Consider the following 18,937-nt stretch of genomic DNA (forward strand, 5'->3'; position numbering starts at 1 on the left):
GGCTATTTGCCATGGTTACATATTCATGCTGGTCACGTTATGGATCCAGGGAGGTATGTCTGCTGCTAATTGTGGCTCTTTAGAGAGCGCACACGAACGGAGAGGATCTCTATGGTGTATTCGAGGACCAGTGGCACAAACGATAAACCCTCTGCAAAGTATGCCAGGACATGAGCAAGGCATTCTTACGCACACAGCATACGGAGCATCCGACAATACGCGTTATGAGGCGGCACTCCCATCCCCACTAGGCAGTTTGTCTTGGCTTCAAGATCGAGCCCCGTCTTATATGTCCGCCAATACTCTTCAGTCAAGTCGTCAGCCGATGGAAAGTATTCCGCCCGCGGCAGAAGCGAGAAACCCTGTATCAGAGGACAAAGCCATTGATGTGACTACTGCTAAAGCATGCGGTAGCTCCCTATTGACTCTGTTACAACTGCGGCCCAACGTTCCATCCACAACAAAATTTGCTGTCCTAAAGCTGAGCAACATAGCATGGAATCTCAGCATTTCTGACGTGGTTGCGTATTTTGCACCGTTCAAGGTAGGTTATATGCTACCCTCTCATTGGTCGACATCTGCTGAAGTGAATTCATGGCTGCGTAAGGTCCCTGTATCTCACCTATCTCCGCACTATACTCAAGGCGTTCATATTATAATGAACCGTGCCACTGGGAAGACCCAAAGCGATTGCTTTGTGGAATTTCCTAGTTATACTGAAGCCCAGCGATCTTTAGATTTGCATGCCCGAGGGATCCTGAAGGGTCGTATCGTCGTTGCGCAGTGGAGCAGCCAAGCGGAGCTGATGGATGCCTTGTTTCCGCATCGGTCTTCTGGGCTCCAGACTGATACACAGGGGAATCCGTCCGTTGAGACCTCGGCGCTACAGGGAACGATGGACAAGAGATGCAATGACACCTTCCAATCTCGACGGGCCGTTGGAAGTGGACTTGTGTACGGTCAATCATCGTCTTCGCAACTGAAAGAAGGCGTTTATCTGCTACGCGAAGAGATTAATGCTCTGCTGCTTGTTTGCAGAAACTACAAGGTTTGGATGCAACCTGTCACTTTCATGCCAATGCCTTTATCCACTGATTACAAACCCCATCATCAGCTTCATTTCTCCCGCAAGTGCGCGGAAAGGCCTTTTGAAAATATTATCTCAATTATTTGCAAGATACCCTGGCATGAACCACATTTAGTGTCGACATCTCATAGGGACCATGTATTTGAAATGCTCAAACGTATGTACTGCTGCTTTTTCGTGATGTCTGCGGCAAAGTTCACTCAACGTGTAATCTCGCAAAGTGTCGCTGGAGTCTCTCAGTATTCATCTATCCCGCCACGACCACCATATTGATGGCAGCTTGATGATGCGGATGGTACGAGCCGGTCTGTGCGTTCCGCTGTTTACAGAGCGACAGAAAGTAACCCTTTTAAACGTGGCTGTAAGGATATGGTTGAGAATGTATTATAAACCGAGCAATCTACCTAACTGGCTTACATTCTCCTCAGGGTTTACCATGTCCCAAAGATCTTGCACCATTTGTGTACAATCCACCACAAGTGCAACCGTCTCGGTCTCCCGATGCGAAGGATCGTGCGAGGTCCGCGACCCCATCAAACCTCGGCGAGTCCTCTTTACAGGATCTATCATCGACCTCATCCACGTCCACTACCTTTTACAACACGGTATCAACTTTGGAAGAAATGACTTGCCACATCGAAGAACTCACTATGGACGATGAGGTTTGGTACCAGTATTGTTCGGTGATTGTGAAGAGAGCGTCTGAAATTGCGTCCAAAATTCAAACAGCCTGCTCAGTCTACTCCTGTCGCCAAGACCTCGAATCAAGGTGCTGTTCAGAAGACTTTTAGCCAAGCTGTCTCTCGTTCGGCTGATCTCTACCCGTCTCCGCCAGATGCAGATGGTGAGCTCTCACTGCTTGGAGAATATGTGCCTATGAAGGATAGAACTGACGTCTTGTTGGCTGCCCAGGATCTGGGACATCCCATTGTGTCGCTACTGCGACCCCTAATCCTTTTTCTGAGCCGGACCAACGACTTGATGTAGTCACCACTCCTGCCATGACTCTAAGTCTCTATGCTGCCCGCATCCGCATGCTTGAGCAAGCCCTTCGACAAAGTGAAACCCGATATGAAGAGTTACGAAGGCGGCACGAAGCATCTGTCACTCGCAGCCAAGTTGAGCAGCAAGAACTCATCAACGCCAAACTGCGTACCGAAGGTCAATGTCGGGACCTGGAGAGTTTAGTGGGTAATCTAGAAAAAGCCAACGCGGAACTTGAACGCCGCTGCTCCAAGCTTCAGCAATTGCTCTCAGCGAATTTGAGACAAGAAGATATTCAAGGAACTCGCAGGAGACATTCTGCTACTCAAAGTACCGGGAACAGCAACTATGAGCGCCAAAGGTCTCAAGTTGGTTATTTGACTGGAACTTCCATCACTTCAGAAAGTGTCAAGAGTATTTGGAAGTAATGTACATGATCACCTTTGATGGATCTACTTTATCACAGGTCTTGCGTTCGGACACAGCAAATCTCAGCTTACGACACGATAATTCAGCCTACACAGTTGAAATTGGAAAAGGACACTCCCTATTATCTGCGCCGAACGTGGGTATTACTGTGGAAATTACTGCATAATTGCACATGAACGTTATAGATTGTCAAACACGCCAAAATATGCTTGTCATGATGTTTCGCGGGACACTAATATATATTGCAAAGTGAATTTGAGAGCAATCGAATAATGAGATGTAAAATGTAGATAGACTACGAGCATTGATGCAGAGTTTGTTCCTCCGTCTTGAATTTTCGCCAAATGCAAAAGCTTCCTATGTGTGCCCTCTGAATATAGATTACAACAATACTTGAGCTCCGTAACTAGTTACGATGGGGAAATTTCATACTACCGATTAATATTTCGACCGTCCAAGACGAACAAGAGAGCTAAACTACTGTTCGTCCCGCTATCACTGCAGTCTATATCCTTTGTAAAGCTAAAGGTCTCGTGTTCATTCCACGAAGGGTGCAGAGACAGGGGCTATGATGGAGCCAAGATTCGGTCGTGGGAGGAATTCAGCGAATATTGGTCAATATATTACGGTCAAAGACCTACTAAGTGGATAAACTACAGTTCAACTGCCAACTACTGTCGTCTATCCTATTCCTAGTCTTTTCGGTCGATATCTTCTCTCGCAGACAGGCACCCGGCGTGATCTCTGGGAACCACGAGCAATAAATCTCTCGTGCTCCTTTCGTGGAATGAACTATACTCTTTGTAAATCTAAAGGTCTCGTATTCATTCGTATTATTGTTGGTTTTTCACTTTTATATTTTTTGGTGAATATCCAAGTCCTACTTCCGTATGTCTCGTCCGTTGACAGCGTATAATCGATAGCTAAAGACAATTACAGCTTCCTGTCTTGTGCTCGTGACAGATCAGGCCTCTCTGAATCCCAGTGCGTACCCTGTTATACCGCCTGTCGTTATCCGTACAGTGTAGTCGCTCTACACTGGTTGACGTTGCTGCCGTATGATCCCCACCCCCCCACCCCCCACCCCGCCGTTACTAGCTTACTGGGCCTGCCCTTTTATCTCTCTACCTTTGGGCTGTGTTTTTCTCTTTTTCAGCCGCATTTGCTGAGCAGGTAAGAGCCCAATTTACCTGCAATAATTGCATATTGCGGCAAGGAGTCTTGGGGGGTAAGCTGCTGCGTTGCAAATGTCAAAAGTCGGCAGTCCCAGCATATCTGCAACATGCGTGATCCGTAACTTGTCGTCTGAACTAATGATTACTGAAATACAAAAGTTCTAGCTATTTAGCCAAACGACGGGCATTCATGTGTCGCCCAGAGCAGAAACTATTGTCTCTTCAGTTCTCAGTATGTTTTCCCCGCTGGACAAAACATTCTACCACATCCGTTGGTTTCCTTGTAGAGCACCTGCAACTCATCATGAGGGGATATGCTTCCATGTGAAGGAGCCTATATTTCCATGTTTGTTTTGAATTTACATTGTTTTCTCGGTTAGTATTTCATATTCCGGCAGTCATTGCCAACGACATGCGTGGATGGGTATTTCAAGTGTTCCATTTTGAGTATAATGAAATCGTATTACATAATCGACCGATCAAGTTCCCACGCTCTCGCATCATGTTTCTTACTTTCCTTTTACGCTGCTGACCCGTTGATTGACTGACTTTGCATCGGCAAACTCTAGCGCCGATCATTTATTTCTTTTCAGGTGCAGAAGATGCAAAGTTCAAAGCGCTGCTTTCTAAACAAAAACTACCATTGCGACTTGATACTTCATATGAGTCTGTTGGACCTCCCGCCCGAGGTTCTGTTTGCAATTCTACGCTATCTAGACGGTAAGATTCATAGGCTCATCGTTCACTGTCTTGTTTTCATGTAATTCCTACACTTGTCACTTTGGGTACTCATCTTTCTAACAATATCAGGAAGATCCCTCTCGCGTGCCGAGCAGGTCTGCAGATCGCTATCTGGCCTTATATCATCCTCAGGACTTTTATGGAAGGAGCTTTATTTCAAGCTCATATACTTTGTGGCTATTACCGACGTTGAACATGAGACTGAGGGATTACTTGCCGTGGGGACTTCGAATGCGCTCAATTTTCCACATGTTCGGGCCGGATCTTTGCTTGGAGCAGAGGGACGAGGTGCCATGGTATTACACTCTCTCAGGGACAAGGAATGGAAAGTATGTACTTGAATTATGTGCCATACCTGGTGACAATATTAACATGACTAAATATTCTCTGTAGATCCAGGTACGGATTGGTTCATGGTGTCATCTTACATCGTTTCGGATCGTGTTTTGACATTCCTACGGTTTTCCAGTATCGCGAAAGCTTTCTTTATTACCAGAGGCCACATTTATGTGCATGTTGTTATCGGGAAGATGCCTCTGTTTTCGCCATTTCACAATGGAATGTACGGCTTTGCCCATGTGCCTTATTTCAGCTGCTTACACCCAAAAGTGCACGAAGAGAATTTCTGCTCAAGGAAGAAGACTTGCAGATGTTACGGGTACATAGTGCATTTCGTTATTCTATTCGTTGAAAGTAAGATGCTGATTAGCGTGTGTTCTTCATGTAGCCTTGGACCACTATGGTTCAAGAGTCATCACATCTTGTGCCAACCACCTTCTATTACCGCCCGCAGTGCTTGCGGCTGGCGCATCAGAAACATGGTGGCAAAGAGGGATATGAGGCGGCCCTTACAGCATACAGGCAAAAAGAAGCAGAACGCGCTAAGCGAAGAGCTGTAGTTAAACAGAATCAGTACTGTACTCGGGTACTATGGACAGAACGAAAACTTGCCCGGTTGGGGTGTCCGATGAAAATACAAGACCTTGTGCTGGAGCCGGCTATTACATTGAACATGCGGAATGAACTGGAAGAATTCTTGAACGGGGATAATACAGCACCCTCTCATGCTCCAGTGGACAGCTCTGATAGCTCTGACACATCAGAGGACGAGCTAACATCTTGGAGTCGGAACATCATAGGTCGGCCAATCTCGTACTTACTTGAAGATATCTCAAGTGCATTGCTTTATGGAAAGCGAAAAGGTCTGTTGATGGATCGAATCGAGAAAATATACAGCCCGGAAGTTCTCGACCCTACTGACCGGGAATGGATCGAAAGGTGCACATCTTTCGAACGCTTTGCTACCGCTCTAGAGCGGGACTGCCTTCCAGTTGAGGAAGCGGAAAAGGAGGTCCATGACTGTGCGATAGGTATTCTTCGACAATTAAGGGAAGAAACACAAGTTCGTCTGGCAGTTACGCAGGGCTTACAGACTGCCTGGCATCAACGTCCAATTGTGGAAGGATTGCATTGGGACGACCAGAATGCCTTCATAGAGAGCGGGCTAAAGTGGACTTACACAACTGGAGCATTGTCGAAATCCAAGTCCTTGCACAGTCGTATTCAAAAAGCCGGCAAGGCTGGTTCGGAGTACTTGTTACACGTTCAAAGCAGTTCGTAGAATGTCATTGCGGCATGCCCTGGTAAACGCCCCTCTAACCAATCGCCCTCTGCAGAGCACAAAGATTGTCAAGAACAGCAGGCTGCAAGAGATGCAAGTGATCAAAAGAGAATCGAAGAGTGGACGCAAAGACTAAATCAGGCTTTGACGGAGCACCCTCGCTGCGTCGGGCTCCGCCTACTTCCCATTACCCAAGACACGGACCCCGGAATATTTCAATTGTTTCAGGAATTCATCAATCCAAAAACAATTTGCCAGCACCATACTGAACTCTGTTTGCAAATGACGGTATGTCTGGAGAATTCTGCAAATTTTGATGACACGCCCTTGAATATTTCATACAGGTCAACGATATAATTGCTCGTTACCATACCCTGAAAAGCGTGAAAGTTATAGATGAGGAACTCAGCAAATGGATGGTGAACTATAATAGCAAGACTTCTCTAGAGAATACCCAGGCTTTGGAAATCTATAATAATTTCGTTATCCTTGGTATATCCCCACTCGCAACGCTCGTCATCACGATATTCTTGACATTCTTATCTGGGGCAACAGGTGGAACGTCGCCCTGCAGCAGCATAGATGAGGCAAAATCGGAGGCAGCCATAAAGATTTACCGAGCGGAACTTCTCGGACGAGCCCTTAAGACAGTGGTCCCGAGTTTTAAAGAAAGTACCGCATTGCCCGAAGCTCTTGCATGTTACAAAAACTTCATCGCCACTCCGAGTGGAGATTCTCCGGCATCCGGACCTTTGGACGTAACTGCCGTAGAGACCTATCACGTATTCCTTCCAGCAGACTCATTTCTCGAGGACACTGTGTCCAAGATATTTAATTTTGAATGCATACGCCAAAGTCGCGTACACCTTGTGGACATGTACGTGAGCAAAAGCGGTCTTGAGGGGTACTGGTGCAAAGAGTGGGTTGTAAGACCACATTCCTCCAACTTTCTCGAACTGAAGGAAGATTACTTGTCGGTTGAGGAGGAGCTGTGCCCAGAGTTTCAGCTATTAGTAAGATTCCTTTCCAATTTTTACCTACTGTTAACACCTACTGAGAACACATTCCCATCGACAGTTGAACCACTGGATATATGTAAGACAAGGCAAATCCCACTTCCTGCATGAAATCTCTGACTTTCAGAATTCTAGGATGAAAGCTTTCACAAGTTGGAGAGCCTGGAGGAGGTGATCCAACTTGGGATTCGCCGCAAACACACAGATTATCGCAAGAAACTCATCTCGGAGCGTGTCCGGAACCATCCTGCTTATCAAGACTTATTCAACGATGCTTACGAACGCCATGACTTTCTTAACGGGCCAATGATGAAGTCTGCGTACACGTACGATGATGCCCACATGAAACCGTTCATTTTTCACGCTAATAACACGGTCGTTTCCATCAGATGTTGCCACCAGTATCAAAGGTATATTTATTCATACCCCGAAATCCCACCAGTAAACGAGAGTCAAGTCGTCAATGCCCTAGTAGACATTGTTTGTCGTATCTTTGACGGCACTATTCCTCGCGAAGCCTGTTACGTCGTTCAAAATTATTTCTGAAGCGTTTCTACCTATTAGTTTTTTTTATACATAGCATTAATGAGGTTATTAGTAAAAACAACTTTGACATTATTGGAGTACTGAGACAAATGTAATGTAGACAAGAATACAAGAATAGAAAAGGTCGTTGGGTAATTCCTTGATGACTAATGAGAAATAGTTGCGCCACATCCACGCACACATCGAAACGCACTGCATCCATCGTTCATTTGCTTCCCTGCACCTTCAACATGGCCACACGCATCCCCCTCATCATCTTGGGACGAAAACGTGCAGTCGGCGAAACGATTGCCTCGTTCCTATCCCCCACATACCACGTCGTCGACATCATCCATACCCTTCCGGACATTCCACGCTCCCTCCAAGCTGCAAGCACGCGTCCAAAAGGTTTTGTCATTGGCGGCGGCTTTGACGATACATCCGCCAAAGAAGCGGAACAGCTAGCAAAAGCTTTTGACAAAGCGATTCAGGTTGTCCGCGTTCCGCAGGGGTACATGCAAAAAGTGGGACCTGATGGAGTTGCGACGTGGATAAAACAGCAGTTGGATGGGTGTAATTGGAAGCTGTAGAGATGTATTTGGAAGCGATGACTGGATTGCATATGCCAGGGTAGATTACGAGGGCCAATTTCTTAAGTATGGCAGCGGCGTGGAATAATACTTTACGATATAGTACTCGGACATTCTGGCCAATGACTGTGAAAGTGTTTTGTGATTTTAAATACCACTGGCTTTCAGTCAGCCGTCTACCAAGTTCCTCCTTCTTACAACCAGTTGCCAAAAGCATATACCCAAAAGGGGCTTATAAATTGGAATCGGATTCAGATAATGCCAAATATCTTCGATAACTCCATGCAGGAAAGGGCCCTTTGATCAGTAGAAACATCTCAACCGCTTCTCGGGCTTCGTAGCAGCTTGGCATAGAAGGGCCGCGAATCAAAACACATTTGGCCATTTGGCCAGGACAGCAGACAAACGTGGGGTAAGCAAGGATGTGAGTGGTATCGTTCTTTGTTCACACAGGTGCGCCATTGGGTTTCCTGGGCGTTCGCGATGACTGCAACTGCAAGGAGCTTGACCATGGTGGTTGATCCGAAATTGTTTGAAGCTGTTGAAAGACGATATCGTGTCGTGAGCTGCATTCTTTCTACTTATTTAGGCTACCCCTCCCAATATCCAGATCCCTATGAGACATCTATTGCAGAAGTAGGTTACTGGCCCGCCCGTCGTTACAATTCGACCCGGAACAGGTATAGACCGTCTGAACGAGTTCCCATGCTTTTGCGACACGCGACTAAGCCAATCCAGGTTTGGAAACCGGCAATCCCTCATTTGAACCGTACGACCATATTTCTTTTTGATTATCAAGGACGTTGCTAGTTCGCTCGCGGTTTCCCGGTTTTTCCTACTGGAAACATGACTACTGACGAGGAACGTCCTGGTTTCGGCCATGTCTCCTTTGCAGAGTCACATATGGCAAAGTTTGGGTGGGAGAAAGGACAAGGGCTAGGGAAGAATAGAGGTGAGGACGACTTTACGGTGAATTTGCTTGAATTGGTGGTTGACGCATTCTGGTTCGCAGACGGTATTAGCCGAGCGGTATCAGTTGGGTTCAAAAATGACACTCAGGGGGTGAGTTCTGCGATCTTCTCTTTTGGCTTTGCAGAAGCAATTTTGCTGATTGGTTTCAATTCCATTCAGCTGGGCGCCAAAGCCGACGAATGGTCTTTTGCGTGGTGGGACCACGTTTTCAACAAAACCTCAGCGTCCATCCAAATCTCCAAGGACGAAACTTCCGAAACGATTCAAGTCAGTGCCCAAGTCAACAAAAAGGCAGAAAAAGCCCTATTATACGGATCGTTTGTTAAAGCCACACCTGAAAACGTGGTCAGCGAGGATAAGGACTATACAATCAAGGTGACGGACGAGGAGCTCTTGAAGGCGTGTGAGGGGAGGACAGCGAGGAAGGGCGCTAGGGCGCATCAACCTGGCAAGCTGGCCAGAGCGGGTATGGAGGAACTGACGGGTTCTGTGTCGGATGAGGAAAGACAGGTTGGGTTGAAGAGGAAGACAGTGTCGGAGGATGGAGATGAAGGCGATACCGTGGAGAAAAAGAAACGAAAAAAGGAGAAAAAGGAGAAGAGACGTAAGGAGAGAACGAACGAAGAGGAAGATAAAAAGAGCAAAAAGCGGGAAAAGAAGAATCGGGACAAGAAGGCTGAGAAGAAGGCCAAGACAAAGCGCCTATCCAAGTGTGATACTCCGCCAAGCACTGAGGATGACTCTGAACCTGCCAAACCCGACACCGCTACACAAGAGAGAAATCATCAAGCAAATGACACAAAAGAGGACTTGTGCACCACCCTTGCCCCATCAGACCCCATTCCCTCAGACAACCAAATAGAAATAAAAGACAAGAAGAAAAAGAAGCGACGAGAAACATCACCACCATCCGAGACTGCCGACGACGAAACGGCGCCACCAAAGGCGAAAAAGGAAAAAAAGAAAAAGACCAAAACAAAGACGACGACAGCGGATGCAGACAGCCAGGACAGGACTGTGCAAAAGAAGAAAAAGAAGCGAAAGGGCATGGATGCATAAATAAAGAGCGCCGCATATATAGGCAATGGATTTTTTGCTACACAGATATACATTGTACATAGTAATGATAACTGTCAGTTACATACGCTGTATCTATATACAGCCATACAGGGGTCTAATCAAGTGTTGGAGGGGGCTAATCGAAGAATACTAGTTACGCCAGTATGATCTGCCAGAGAAGGAGAGATCAATAATGAATACAAATGTCCTGGCACAAAAATTGTGGACACTAACCTGACAACTGATTGAACGGTCGATCTTGGACTCTAAAAGGTCTCAGACCCGTCTCATTGACAGAGACGCTCACATGTCCATGGTGAGCGTCTCGCGGCCTCCACTGTAAAATATAATCGAGGCGTTTTCCAGCCTGCTTATGATCATCCTCTGTCCCTTTCAGACACTGCTTCCATGGTTTCCATGTCTGAGGCTGTTGACCCGTCGCTTCCCTCAATGCGTCCAACACCTCTGCATCACGAGATGTCAAGGTTTGCAACATGCGCAAGTACTCTTTGCCATCTCTCTGCGGCTCCCCTCCGAATCGCGCTCCAGGGACATTAAAGTCCCCCGCGAGAACAACAGCGTCGTTCACGGGGTCGTATGCCGATGCTTCTAGGACGGAATCTATAAAAGAGCGCATTTGAATGAATTGATCGTACCGAATCGAGGATGCTGGCCCGGTTAGGTCGTCGCCGTCGTCGGGGTCATCTGGGAGGTAGGATGCTTGAAGGTGGGATGTAAAGAGGTGAAGACGGGTTTTGCGGTCGGGGGTATCGTCGAGAAGGATTTGAGTATACAAGACCCCTTTGGCTGCATACCTAACCAAAAATATGTCTCAATTTCGTGAAATTGGTGATAGAGAATGTTGACTTACCTATCAGGACCGTACGCTCCTTGATACAATATGGTTTCGGTTTTAATGATGGGAAACCGACTCAACACCAACAACCCACTATCCACAAATGTTCCCTTCCACCAATTCCGTTCGTTCCCATGCGCCCAATAGCGTAAGCCCCGTTCCGCAGCAGCATCCACCAACCGTTCCCGCCGTGAATTAAACGTCCCAAAAGTCTCCGACAATGCCATAATATCAAACTCATTGATCGCAGTCTCGATAAAAAGGTTTAACCGATCTTCTTTGTAGTCACGCCCAATGGATTCAATCGGCGGGGGACGGAGATAAAAGTTGTATGCGAGCATGCGGATGCCGGTTGAGGGGAAGGAAGGGGGTGGGGTATCTGGAGTGGCCAGAGGAGGTGTCCGAGCGAATAAGGGTCTTGCTAAATTGTAGAATTGTCAAAAAGAGGTATACATTTATTGACACTCATCAGCAAACCATTCTTACCAAGTAACGCAAAAAGTCCTAATAAAACCACTAGAAAGCCGAATAGATATAACCCCAGTTTCCCCAAAACACGTTTCGTAGAGTGATTGGAGCGCAATCTCCGAAACCACCCTTCATCCGCCCGTCCACCATGCCCATCCTCAACATCCTCAGACCGTCCAAGAAGCGGTTCACGCTCATCCTGATGCAGTGGGGCATCTACAGCATCCATATTCCCATCCATCCTGTAAGATCACTAATACAAAAACCACGTACTGGTTGGCGTACGTCATCACCCGCCCGCTCAATCCATAGCTGCATCCATGGCAACAAACCACATCACGTGAAAGTGGGAAATGGAAGGGAGATTAGCGTGAGGTGAACGGAACTGAACGGACATCTTTACGAGTTTTTTCAATAAAAGCCCATCATTTTAATTTACCATCCACTTTTATTACGCTATGGGATTCGTTCGTGCTCTTGTTCGTCCTGCTGAGAATGGTACGTAGCGGACTGGAATAGAGTGTGTCATCTGCAAGTTGCTCTAATGACGGGAATACTGAATTGTGATTCCCACAGTTATTCGCCCACGCGAGGTGGCGAGTCGTATTTTCTGGCAGGTAAAGTACATTAGTAGAAACTAAAAAGTAGGACATTATCAAACAAAAAGTTTTTTAGAAACCCTCCCACATTCCAACCTACATTCGCGGAAAGGGCGATGCGCTTTGGTATGCTGTAACGGTTGCGGGTATCACTGTTGGACTCGGGACCGCTCTCATTGAAGCCAACCAGTTGATCAAGGGGGTATGTAGATTGCGGGGTTCCTCTGTATTTGTGAATGGGTACTAACTGGGTTGATGGTTTATAGAAGCAGTAAAGGGTTAGTTAGATGTGCATGGTGTAGAGTGTAGAGGGGAAGCTGCAAGGAAATCAAACAGAGGTTGCTTTATTGGTGTATTGACGAGACCTCATACCCACTGAACCCCCCGTCTGAGCCGTGTTGTTTTGTGTATGTTTTCTCTGTTGCATTTCTGTCATGATGCACGACACGGATCCAAAAGCCCTTGAATGATGCACTGAAACGATCCATCTTTCTATATGCACAAAAGAAACTATACAAAAATGCACCACTAATAAACATGCTAAAATGTTGGTTGCCGACACAAGGGACATGTAGACTGATTACTCGTGCGGAACCACTACATAATACCATGATGAGTGTCCACCAAATGTGGTCAAGAACAAGTAAACGAGAAAATAACTTTACCTTGTAAAGACAGGAGGAATGAAAGAGGTGTTTACACGTTTTACATTGTTTGGTGGGGAGAGTCCGATCAATGACGCCAATAACCGAGTAACAGATAGCACAATCCTCAACACCTAGACAAAACCAAAAAAACACAATAAACAAACAAAAAACATCAACCAAAACAAAACGAAAACAACACACAAAAAAAACACCATACCTTGAAAATGCAACCCCAAATTCCTCCCAAACAATTTAACAGCCTCCAAAACACTCCCGCTCAAACTCCCAATAACAGCAGAAGCACCCAACAACCAAGCCCTCCACCTCGCTTCACTAATCCCAGCAGAACGCCCACCAGCCCCACCTTCCACATCAACCAATTTCAAAGGAAAGGATCTCGGAATCCGAATCACCATTTCCAAAACCGCATCTTCAATAGCAAAACAAGCGACCACTTCACACCCCGTTTTATTGACACGCACAGAAAGGTCCGGGTACGCACTCAAATCAGCGTTCAGAATCTGAGACAATTCCGTTGAGATCAGGAGCGGTGAAAAGTACTTTTCAGTGTAGGATTCGACAGAGAGGGTTGTTTGTCGGTTTTTGCATTCTGACCACCAGATGCGGAGGAGGGTTGGTGTGTGGGTTAGTGTGCGGTAATAGAGGTGTGCGGAGAGGAGGGAAAATGAGAGAGGTGTCATATCAAAACCTAAAACATCACAAAATGAATACATGTCATCAAGGTGTTTGGATTCAACATCAAACAACAAGACATTACCTTGCAATTCAAAACTTTCGACATCCCATCGGGAACAATCAAACATTTTGGATCCCAACCCCAACAATCCAAACAAATCATCCAAAAACGTTGGTAGCAGGTCCAACCTCCTCAAATGCGACACATATTGGGATTTAAGATCAAACGTCTGCACATGACGATTTTAGCACAAACAAAAAACAAAAAAAAAGAAACACGTTTACATACAGCATCTTGAAAATGATCAAAAAGAATCATCCAAGAAAGGAGGTACCCGAACGTTGAATGCGGATCATCCATCCCACGCTTTCGCACACTGTTTACAACATCCACAGGAATCTCTTCCACATCTTCTTCTTTTCGCATCTCAACTCGAAGGCTCGCATCCGCAACATGGCGTACAACATGCTTGTGTATTAATCCATAGGCTGTTGTTTGAACCTGGTTGATAGGGACGTACAAGAGGTCGTAGAGCTATGACATGCGTTTTTTAATAAAATGCGTGTTGAAATGAGAATGGTAGATTGGTCACGTACCGTGGACCCAGGCACCGAAAACAAGATGGAATCCGGAACAGAGCTCACGAAATCCGCAATACGTGTCCAAATATCCTGTTCTGGGTCCGATACACCCTCTGGACCTATACAACAGTTTAGCCCAATCTCCAAAAGTGGCATAGATAACATACACGTACTCGTGTTGACAAAAATGTCTAGTACCGTGCTATAAATCTCTTGTGCACGGTCTGTAAGGGTTGGATAGGTATCAGGGAACACTTGCGCGGCATCTTGAAGAGCACTGAATAACCCGAGTCCATAAAACAAGAGGACGCGAGATTCAGGTGTAGATTGGATACCCCCCTACATTCTCACATCATTAACCAATACCCCTATAAATACTAAAAAACAAATAAAAACGCTGTCAAACCTACCTGAATCCACTTTTGACACACCTCCAAAACCCACTGTCCAACATGTATCCCAACATCAACATGTCGTACCACACTCTCCAAAAAGATGGCAACATGTCGATTCAAATCCAATCCAACAGGTTCGGTATACCACCCCCGAATCGCACGGACAAGATTCAAGAGTTTCGAGGTATCTACAAGTGTCGTCGAGTCTTTTTGTAGTAGCGCAACAAGAAGCCAGAGTCTCGTAATCGCCGTTTCAGATCCAGTCGTCCGTACGACCTTTCGTTCCATATCCAGTAATCGAGAAACAAGGGTCCGGATCCCTCTATCCCGATGCTCAGCAAGTAAATCCAAAACCCAATCATTCCAAATCCCGCGTACAAATCGACACTCGACAGATAAACCAAAGTCCATCCATAGGACCGCATCCGTGTGGTGCAGGCCCACTTTTGGGAAGACCTTGTCAAGAGCCGTGTGTAGCGCCCGAGCATGCAAATTCGAGTCTAATGCAGAGCGTAGGAGCGAACAAAGCATGTCTGAAAGGAGATCAGGTGGTTGGACGGAGACATTTGAACCGTTCACAACGTCGCGAAATAAGGTTGCAAGGCGGGTATGGAAATCCGGGTCAACGTGAATGGAATCCACCACGGTCTCCAACACGTTATTCAACTCTGATGGGATATTCCACTCTACGACTTTGGTTTCATGTTCATGGAGAGAGGTTAAGTCGTTCCAAAGGACGCCCCATACAACCACTTGACCCAACATCCATCCCCGGTCCTCGAAAAACGATGCATTCCGGGCAAAGGAGAGAATAATGCCAATCCACCGGACTAGTACACTGTTCCCGTACACGTCTGTCTCATGCGTTGGGAGCGGGTGTGCGTCGTCAGTCAAGGGGATCAGGGGGTCTGTGAGTGCTAGGTAGGGTGTATACACATGATAAGTCGAATAAAGGGACTGCCAGAAGCTTGGGGTGTGAATGAGACGGGCGGTAAGAGAGTCAGAGACTTTGGATTGGATAGACTTGAATTGAGAGACAAATGTATCGATGCTTTATCAAACAGAGAAAAACAGTCAGCACCACGTAAATAAAGCAACATGAAGCAAAAAAAAAAAAAAAATGACATTACCTCCCACGGTACTCCACATTCCCCACATTCGCTTCCCACCTCTTCACCAACACATCAGAATCCACACACACATACCCCTCCCAAAGCCTTTTAGCCACCCCAAGCGCCTCACGCACATCCCCAGTCTCATCTTCTCCATCCACAAACGCCAGATCCAAAATATCCGGAATCATGGAAGCCATGATAGGCGTATTCGAGAGGTGTTGGAGAATATGGAGGACAGTGAATGCTCGACCGGTATGAGTTGCGTCATGGTACCCAATGACGAGATCAGTGGTAAAGTTTGAGAGAACGGTTTGGAGGATTGTTGTGATATACTGGACCGTTTCGGGAGTCAAGACAGGGGATTCTAAAAAAACCCGGGAAATCTTCAAACATACTGCACACTCGATGACAACATACAATATACATACCAGGTCCAAACCGCAAACATGTTGCAACAACCACTTCGACACTCGACACATCCTCACCCCTCTCCAACCGATTTGTCGCACATTCTGTCACGAGGGCATCGATCCGGGGGTCCGTTAAATCCGCTTGTACGGTATCAAGAACGAGGGTCATCAAGTTTGCAAAACATGGTATAACGTTGTCCATCCCAAACACGAAATCAAGAACTTGGGTCCATACACTACGGACAGCGGTGGAAGGGAGAACCGAAAGGTAAATGACAAGCATGGAGAGTATATTTGATGCGGGTTTGGGGTGGGTTGTCAATGATTTGAGGCGGGTTAAAAAGGTGGTAAGAAGTGTGTGGGTTTCAGGACATGTCAAGATGGATGAAAAGGACGTGGACAAGGTTGCGAGGAGATGGGCGTGCCCAGAGAGACGTTCTAATCCATATACGTTTAGAGGGTTGAAATTCACAATAAAAAAAGAATCATGACTGTTACTCACCGTTGGGTGATATCACATCAAGTATCCGACAAAACAACCGTGTCGCAATCCGTTCAACAGAATCCTACACAAACATTTTGCATTGATACCAACATTCTACACTCGATATCAGACAAACGGTACTTACCCGCACGCTCCCACCCTGCTCAGCAAGACACGCTAAAAGCTCTCCACAGCGCACAGACATGCTCTCAAATTCGGGTCCAATGGCTGCCTCATCCGGATACACACCCCGCACAATCGCACCCTCCAACACGCGTTCCAGCGTCTTCATAAAGCAGTCCACAAGAGAAGCTATGGCACAACATCCAGAATCAATCCGTCAGTATACGTATATGCAATATGAACTACGTGACAAGATACGAACTAGGTATCTGCGAGCTCGTGCTCAATTTATAGACATATTTGGCCGTGATCGTTGACACGTTCCGTGGTTTAAGCCGTTTAGACACATCATACTAAAGGAACTGTCAACACAACAAAAAACCACAAAATACAAAAACACAGACGCAAACCTTTTCCGGAAACAAATATACAAAAACAGGTCGAAAGAGGTCCCCCTCCACTCGTTCTTGAGCTGTATCCTGCCCTCTGCATGGTTCATGAGTCATGGTCCAAAGTTAACAGACACCCAAATAATCCATCCAAGCACACTCTTACCCAGACTGGACAATCAAAAACAGGGTACACTCGAACCAAGATTCCAAGAAGATATGATCGTTTGTTTTGTCAATGGAACCACTCTCTAACCCTTGCCAAAAGTTTGATAAAAACTCGGGTGCAAATGTCTCCTTCGATAGAATCTACGCCAATATGCGGAGTATGCCCAAACATTAACATCCCGTCATGTCACAATTGCTTTCGAGACTTTTACGTACCTCTGGAGGGAGACAAGCAAGCAACGCCAATAAACTCGGATAAGAAACACCAACCGAACCAAACGCTCCATGCCGTAGAAACCCAAACAACTTCTGAAGAGGTGGACGTTTAGAAGGGAGGAGCCAAGATTCCGGACAAGCCTTCGTGAAAAACACAAGGGATTCCCAGAGTTCGCTGTGCGTGGACGGGTCCTTGTCTGAAAAGACCTTTCCTGGGAAGATGGGAACAAGAATGTCCAGCCGCTTTTTAAGAATCTCTTTGGAATATGTATCAGTGTCTGTTGATATTTCATGTAGGGGGACCTACGCACCAGGTTCAACGCGACTGATCGTCTTGATCAAGGCATAACTTGCTCGTCGGATCGGGGCAAGGGGGTGCGTACACATGTTCCAAAAAGTCGGATTATCAAAGAGTGTGTCATATTTGGATATCGATTTTGTGATCTCGGAAAGGGGGAGTTGGTCTATAGAGTGTACGTTAGCCATTAGCAATAATAGTGATACTTGACAATACATACCAAAGAGATAGGCAAGCATGTAAAAGCAGCTCGATACCACCCGCGCGTATTTGGACATGACATCTTCCGGAGTGGTGAACCGTGGGTCGCCTAATGGTGGATTTGTGGTCAAAGGAGCCTTCCCAACCCGGCAAAGCAAAATAGACGCATACTCATTGTTTCTGGAGTCTGATGCAAAAGGGTGTCGATAACAAAATCCAGAATCTCCGATTGACAATACACGAGGACCTCGACTTGCTTGCTCGGAAACGCCGTCTACGACACACATTTAGTTATGTGCAGTATACCAAGACTCATTGCACATCTTACCTGAAAGGCCTCGCCAGCAATCCTCGCAACCTCTTTATTCGCATCAAACCGCGCACAAAACCAAGACCCAATAACTTGCTTCAAGTACGGCGCAAACTGTTTACGAACTTGACGGACCAACCCCAACTGGACCGTGACCGTCATTTCACGAACACGCCGATCCGCGTCAATGACGAGCCGGTTAAAGGATTTAGACTAGAGTGCACATTGATACTTGATCAGCTTTCTCATTTTTTGCGTGGGTGATTTGGTGAAAGGGGACCAAGAGGGGACGTACCCGATACGCACCCATGCCGGTAAAATATCTTTAACAGTCTCAGAGGGTTCGGAAGAGACATATGCAGAGAGGTCTTCAAGGGCCTTAATACGGGTAACTGTATCCCGTTTTGAAAGGCGCTTGAATAGGACCTATCGGAAGGTGACGCAAAGTGTGAATAGTTTTCAAAAACCATTTTAGACTTTAAAGTCATGTACGCACCTTGACATCCCCATGCAAATCTCCCAACTCCCATTCAGCACCAGCACCAAACGCAGGTGCACCCAAACCAACCGTAAGGCCTCCAAACCCCTCCGTCAAGAGCTCGGCCGCACGACTAGAAAAAAAAGGTTGCTCAAACAAAAATATTACGGTTCCAATTGACCAAAGGAAACGTACCTGCTTGCGGCGGGTTGAATATTGCCCTTGACTCTTCGTTCCTTTTCCCTACCCATGCCAGGCACTAACACTAACAAGGTACAATTTGCAAATTGCAAACTGGACATT

General features: G+C 46.4%; 6 protein-coding genes across 6 annotated transcripts; 4 read left to right on the forward strand and 2 right to left on the reverse strand.

Moving 5' to 3' along the window:
- Positions 1-160: 160 nt before the first annotated feature.
- SPPG_06569 (uncharacterized protein) lies at positions 161-2,896 on the forward strand (the record flags this gene model as incomplete). Its single annotated transcript, XM_016754770.1, has 7 exons — positions 161-544; positions 608-1,048; positions 1,115-1,244; positions 1,309-1,448; positions 1,516-1,749; positions 1,817-1,931; positions 2,000-2,896. 7 exons carry the CDS (start codon positions 161-163, stop codon positions 2,497-2,499), a joined length of 1,944 nt encoding a protein of 647 aa, XP_016606205.1. The 3' UTR covers positions 2,500-2,896.
- A 4,906-nt stretch (positions 2,897-7,802) lies between these two features.
- Positions 7,803-8,419, forward strand: SPPG_06571 (uncharacterized protein). The gene has a single exon (XM_016754771.1). It carries the CDS (start codon positions 7,830-7,832, stop codon positions 8,166-8,168), a length of 339 nt encoding a protein of 112 aa, XP_016606206.1. The 5' UTR covers positions 7,803-7,829; the 3' UTR covers positions 8,169-8,419.
- A 575-nt stretch (positions 8,420-8,994) lies between these two features.
- SPPG_06572 (uncharacterized protein) lies at positions 8,995-10,350 on the forward strand. The gene is made up of 3 exons (XM_016754772.1): positions 8,995-9,120; positions 9,181-9,230; positions 9,300-10,350. Exons 1-3 carry the CDS (start codon positions 9,015-9,017, stop codon positions 10,197-10,199), a joined length of 1,056 nt encoding a protein of 351 aa, XP_016606207.1. The 5' UTR covers positions 8,995-9,014; the 3' UTR covers positions 10,200-10,350.
- SPPG_06573 (uncharacterized protein) lies at positions 10,193-11,835 on the reverse strand. Its single transcript, XM_016754773.1, has 4 exons — positions 11,542-11,835; positions 11,071-11,476; positions 10,434-11,014; positions 10,193-10,368 (listed from the first exon to the last, which is right to left on the reverse strand). Exons 1-4 carry the CDS (start codon positions 11,762-11,764, stop codon positions 10,319-10,321), a joined length of 1,260 nt encoding a protein of 419 aa, XP_016606208.1. The 5' UTR covers positions 11,765-11,835; the 3' UTR covers positions 10,193-10,318.
- Positions 11,836-11,897: 62 nt separating this feature from the next.
- Positions 11,898-12,685, forward strand: SPPG_09389 (uncharacterized protein). The gene is made up of 4 exons (XM_016757552.1): positions 11,898-12,021; positions 12,100-12,140; positions 12,199-12,324; positions 12,389-12,685. Exons 1-4 carry the CDS (start codon positions 11,982-11,984, stop codon positions 12,395-12,397), a joined length of 216 nt encoding a protein of 71 aa, XP_016606209.1. The 5' UTR covers positions 11,898-11,981; the 3' UTR covers positions 12,398-12,685.
- SPPG_06574 (ubiquitin-protein ligase RKR1) lies at positions 12,531-18,917 on the reverse strand. Its single transcript, XM_016754774.1, has 23 exons — positions 18,830-18,917; positions 18,653-18,767; positions 18,463-18,582; positions 18,175-18,369; positions 18,018-18,120; positions 17,866-17,955; positions 17,659-17,811; positions 17,348-17,604; positions 17,130-17,272; positions 16,985-17,060; positions 16,837-16,927; positions 16,597-16,763; positions 16,470-16,533; positions 15,986-16,405; positions 15,573-15,921; positions 14,458-15,493; positions 14,221-14,386; positions 14,063-14,166; positions 13,755-14,000; positions 13,548-13,695; positions 12,987-13,478; positions 12,788-12,900; positions 12,531-12,719 (listed from the first exon to the last, which is right to left on the reverse strand). Exons 1-23 carry the CDS (start codon positions 18,883-18,885, stop codon positions 12,663-12,665), a joined length of 4,761 nt encoding a protein of 1,586 aa, XP_016606210.1. The 5' UTR covers positions 18,886-18,917; the 3' UTR covers positions 12,531-12,662.
- Positions 18,918-18,937: the final 20 nt, after the last annotated feature.

This window comes from Spizellomyces punctatus, assembly GCF_000182565.1.
Source record: "Spizellomyces punctatus DAOM BR117 chromosome Unknown supercont1.12, whole genome shotgun sequence".
NCBI lineage: Eukaryota > Fungi > Chytridiomycota > Chytridiomycetes > Spizellomycetales > Spizellomycetaceae > Spizellomyces > Spizellomyces punctatus.

Bases quoted from the DNA above. Each gene is read 5' to 3' on its own strand.
- SPPG_06571 (XM_016754771.1), top strand. From the start codon at position 7,830: ATGGCCACACGCATCCCCCTCATCATCTTGGGACGAAAACGTGCAGTC.
- SPPG_06572 (XM_016754772.1), top strand. From the start codon at position 9,015: ATGACTACTGACGAGGAACGTCCTGGTTTCGGCCATGTCTCCTTTGCA. The intron at 9,121-9,180 runs GTGAGGACGACT...TCTGGTTCGCAG, and splicing joins AGGGCTAGGGAAGAATAGAG to ACGGTATTAGCCGAGCGGTA. The intron at 9,231-9,299 runs GTGAGTTCTGCG...AATTCCATTCAG, and splicing joins TCAAAAATGACACTCAGGGG to CTGGGCGCCAAAGCCGACGA.
- SPPG_06573 (XM_016754773.1), bottom strand. From the start codon at position 11,764: ATGGATGGGAATATGGATGCTGTAGATGCCCCACTGCATCAGGATGAG. The intron at 11,477-11,541 runs GTAAGAATGGTT...TCTACAATTTAG, and splicing joins AGGACTTTTTGCGTTACTTG to CAAGACCCTTATTCGCTCGG. The intron at 10,369-10,433 runs GTTAGTGTCCAC...CTTCTCTGGCAG, and splicing joins ACCGTTCAATCAGTTGTCAG to ATCATACTGGCGTAACTAGT.
- SPPG_09389 (XM_016757552.1), top strand. From the start codon at position 11,982: ATGGGATTCGTTCGTGCTCTTGTTCGTCCTGCTGAGAATG. The intron at 12,022-12,099 runs GTACGTAGCGGA...TGATTCCCACAG, and splicing joins TGTTCGTCCTGCTGAGAATG to TTATTCGCCCACGCGAGGTG. The intron at 12,141-12,198 runs GTAAAGTACATT...AAAGTTTTTTAG, and splicing joins CGAGTCGTATTTTCTGGCAG to AAACCCTCCCACATTCCAAC.
- SPPG_06574 (XM_016754774.1), bottom strand. From the start codon at position 18,885: ATGGGTAGGGAAAAGGAACGAAGAGTCAAGGGCAATATTCAACCCGCC. The intron at 17,273-17,347 runs GTACGTAAAAGT...ATATTGGCGTAG, and splicing joins TTGCTTGTCTCCCTCCAGAG to ATTCTATCGAAGGAGACATT. The intron at 15,922-15,985 runs GTATGTATATTG...GGGTTTTTTTAG, and splicing joins ATGTTTGCGGTTTGGACCTG to AATCCCCTGTCTTGACTCCC.